The sequence below is a fragment of the Nanorana parkeri genome, unplaced genomic scaffold (genome assembly GCF_000935625.1).
Source record: "Nanorana parkeri isolate BGI_ZX_2015 unplaced genomic scaffold, ASM93562v1 scaffold425, whole genome shotgun sequence".
In the NCBI taxonomy this organism is placed as follows: Eukaryota; Metazoa; Chordata; class Amphibia; order Anura; family Dicroglossidae; genus Nanorana; species Nanorana parkeri.
The window spans coordinates 253,678-258,099 of NW_017306693.1; the positions used below are offsets into that span (position 1 = coordinate 253,678).

The 4,422-nt window shown below is 51.0% G+C and overlaps 1 protein-coding gene across 1 annotated transcript in view; it reads right to left on the reverse strand.

Annotated features, from left to right (window-relative positions):
• KLF11 (Kruppel like factor 11) overlaps positions 1-812 on the reverse strand; it is a 16,364-nt gene extending 15,552 nt beyond the window's left edge. Inside the window, exon 1 of the mRNA XM_018559991.1 lies at positions 732-812. Coding sequence (XP_018415493.1) covers positions 732-773 — 42 coding nt within the window. The 5' untranslated portion in view covers positions 774-812. The remainder of the gene's footprint in view (positions 1-731) is intronic.
• Positions 813-4,422: the final 3,610 nt, after the last annotated feature.

A 4,422-nucleotide genomic window follows, 5' to 3' on the forward strand; every position in this document is an offset into this window, starting at 1 on the left:
GTTAGCACAGCGTGGCCCCACCCACAGACAAGTGGGCAACAAACCGCAAGCCCCGCCCTTTCCACCTCATTCCCTGCCCACGGCCTTTCCAGAGGGCGGGGCCGCGCGATCCAAATATAGCTTTCCAATACGTCATCCATTAAAATAGCCATGTGAGGGGGCCGTGCGGTGGGCGGAGCGGGAAAGCGAAAGTGGGCGCGGCTCGGGAGCCGGGGAGGGCGGGACTTGCGTTCAAAAAAAAACCCATCCAAAAAAAAAGCAAGCTGGGCGGTTGTCAATGGAGCATCCTCCGGCAGCTGAGGGGTTACAGGGGAGCCCGCACTCAGCCCTGGCACCCAGAACTGACAATTACAGGCAGGAAGGGAGCGAACACCCTCCATGTCTGAAGGCAGACAGTGACAGCTACCCCCCGCATCACTGTATCCTATGACACTGACAGCTCCATAGACACACACACAGTATAAGGCTGATCACAACATGGGCACACAATGACAAAGTCATACACTGAATGACCCAATTATACATGAGAATACATTGTTACCTTGAATCATTACAGGAAACCAAATGATATAGAAAATGGAAATGAGACAATATATACGGACGGGATCTATATAATAAATGCCCATTGTCCAACATTCCTGTACAATACTGACAGACACCCCCCCATTGTCTGCCCATCAGTATCCCCCAGGACCAATTGTCACCAGGCAGATTATAAAAGGTGTACTTACAGCTGACGGCTGCTGCCTGTCGCCGTTGGTCACGTTCAGCATGTTGGCCGGCTGATACAATATAACAAAGGATGGAGAGGTGATAGTAGCAGCAGCAGGACCTGGTGGTGGTGCCGCCTGCCTGAGCCGGGGCTGCTCATGAGCAATAACAAGCTCGCCTTCTTTGCATTGGGGATGTACCTCGTCATGTTGCATGGGAGGGCCCCCGGCTCCGGCGTGCACACACATCCAACACAGCGAGGAGGGAGGGGCGGGGAAGGAGAGGTGAGGACATCGCACTCATTGCACAGCCCCCCCTCTCGGGGGGGGGGAGAGAAGACTGCGGGCCAATCAGCGCTCGCCTCGGCCTGCTCTAAGCCAATGGCGGCCGGGCCAGGTGCGTGATCAGCTCGTGTCGGAGGCATGCCGCTCTGGGCTGAGTGTGCAAGAAGCTGGAAAGTAGGGGAAAGGTCGCACGGCGGAGGGGGCGTGCCTGGAGGTGTTGCCGGTGTCTGTCATCGAGAAGCCCCGCCCACCCCGAGAGCTGGCTGTGTACACGGTGTGTAGGGTGTTCGCTGGCTCGGGCTGTGAGTGCAATACAATGCCCTGCAGTGCTGGGGAGCCGAGGAATGCCGATGTGGGGACATATAGGAGCCCGGCCCCCTCCCACTATCACTCCCACCCGGGAATGTATAGAGTGTTTACAAACTGCACAGTTCAAGCAGAGTGCACGGCTACAAGAGCCTGATTATAGGGCTGAAGCGGACCTGTCACTCATGCACTGTTTGAGTTGCCATTCTATAAGGTCTATGGCTTTGTGATGCAGCTTTAAAGTATCGATGTGTCCCAGCTATGGTCCCCATATCTCGATCTACCGACCACCTTAAAATAGCGAGGTGTCCCAGCTATGGTCCCGATACCTCGATCTACCGACCGCCTTAAAATATCGAGTTATTCCCAGCTACGGTCCCGATACTTCGATCCACCAACCACCTTAAAATATCGAGGTGTTCCAGCTATGGTCCAGATACCTCGATCTACCAACCACCTTTACATTTTGAGGTGTCCCAGCTATGGTCCACATACCTCGATCCACCGACCACCTTAAAATATTGAGGTGTCCCAGCTATGGTCCCCATACCTCGATCCTCCGACCACCTTAAAATATTGAGGTGTCCCAGCTATGGTCCCCATACCTCGATCCTCCGACCACCTTAAAATATCAAGGTGTCCCAGCTATGGTCCCCATACTTCGATCTACCGACCACCTTAACAAGGTGTCTCAGCTATGGTCCCCATACTTCGATCTACCGACCACCTTAACAAGGTGTCTCAGCTATGGTCCCCATACTTCGATCTACCGACCACCTTAAAGTATCGAGGTGTCCCAGCTATGGTCCCCATACCTCGATCCACTGACCACCTTACCAAGGTGTCTCAGCTATGGTCCCAATACCTCGATCCACCGACCAATATCGAGGAGTCCCAGCTACTGTCCCCATACCTCGATCCACCGACCACCTTAACAGGGTGCCCCAGCTATGGTCCAGATACCTCGATCTACCAACCACCTTAAAATATTGAGGTGTCCCAGCTATGGTCCCCATACCTCGATCCACCGATCACCTTTAAATATTGAGGTGTCCCAGCTATGGTCCCCATACCTCGATCCTCCGACCACCTTAAAATATCAAGGTGTCCCAGCTATGGTCCCCATACTTCGATCTACCGACCACCTTAACAAGGTGTCTCAGCTATGGTCCCCATACCTCGATCCACCAACCACCTTAAAGTATCAGGGTGTCACAGCTATGGTCTCGATACCTCGATCCATCGACCACCTTAACAACGTGTCCCAGCTATGGTCCCCATTCCTCAATCCACTGACCACTTTCAAAAATCAAGGTGTCCCAACTATGGTCCCGACTCCCGAGACCGTGATCCACCAATTATCTTAAAGTATCGAGGTGTCCCAGCTATGGTCCCGATACCTCGATCCCCTCTTCCTCCACATCTGTCCCTGTGGGTGCCCTGCCATGGATTTGGTCCACTTTCAGGTGTGTGTGGCGGGGGGGTAGGCAAATGTGACCATGTTTCATTTACACCCTAATTATGGGTATAGCATGAACTATAGAAAAGTGTGCCGTGCATTTAAAATGTAATGTGTATATGTCAGTATATGTTTATATCAGTATAAAAGCTTCCTCTACAGACAATACCTCCATGTTTTTTTTTTTAAAGCCGAACTACAGGCAGAAAAGTAATGATTAAAAAAAAAAAAAATCTCTCTGCCCCCACTAGAGGTAATGCTCATTTTGTCTGGGGAACGCGATAACACACGGCCTTGGTGTGAACGGGCCCTGAACAGGGACTAAGGCTGTGTTCACACCTGGGCAATTTTCAGCGCTGATCGAAGTGCTGAAAAACGCTCAAGCAGTGAAATCCTATTAATTCCTATTGGCATGGTTCCCACCTGGATGTATTTCAGCGCGTTTTGACACGATGAAAAACGCCCTACGCCCGAAATAGTACAGGAGCTTCTTTGGGGTGTATTTCAGTGCGTACCCATTGGTATTCCCGAGTGTGGCTCGTGGTTAACAAAGCGGTAACCCCGAGCCACACTCGGGAATACAGCGTAGATCTTACCTTGGCCGGTGGGAAGTTTAAAAAGTTTAAAACAATAAAAAAATACAAAAAACTGAGAAAAAAAGAAAGAAAAAAAATCATACCGCCAGGGAGGTTAAAAAACGAGCGTCGAACGCGCGTTTCATTGAACAAAAAAAGTGCTTAAAACATGCTTAAAAAATGAGCATAAAACGCGCCTATTTGGAATGCCCAGGTGTGAATCCAGCCTTAAGCACTTCTGGAAACGCGCTTCATGTCCCTAAGGTATGACCGGGGGCAACAATCCAATGCACGTAAAGGGTCTGGTATGAATTGGGCAGCCACACAATGTTTTTATTATTAATATTTCTGTGGAAGGTTTAACACTTTGTATATTCTTTACATCGGGGATTGAAATGTCGGCAAAGTAGCAGAAGCTGTTACACAATAACACGGATCTCTCAGCTTCTCTCTTTCTTTACATTTTGTTACAATATTGTTACTTTGTGCTCATTCAAGACACAAGTCAGAGATGCTTGAGATCGGTAAACTCTAGGTTACATGACCTCCGGCCTCAGTGCGATCGCCCGCGCCGGAACACATGACACATCAATGTCTGCGGTCTGGTCAGAAAAAATAGTAGATGCAGCATTTTTTCTGATTGCACTGGACCAGATTATAGGCATTGATGTGCCACGCGTTCCGGTGCAGGCAATCGCACTGCGGCTGGAGGGCGTGGCTGCGGTGCCATTGACTTCAATGCACCGCCACTCCCCCTCCCGCCCCCAGAACAAAGTGAGCCGGGCGGAATGCGATCCAGTGTGTTCCAGCACCAATCGGGCCGGAACGCACTGGGGCTGGTGTGAACTAGCCCTCAATGACAGATCTCCCGTGACCGAGTGCCTGACTTTTTAGAGGGGGTGACACCAAAATCACTGTCAGTCATTTTGGTGCCACCCCTGCAATGGTGTCACCCGGGTGCCGGCCGCCACTGAATGGGCCCTAACTTGTCTGTAATCGGGTTCCTTGTCCATAATGAGTCAGATGAGCCTGTGATTGCTTCGGAACCATTTGGGTGGTACACCTGTCTCTGCTCGTGTCATAGGCG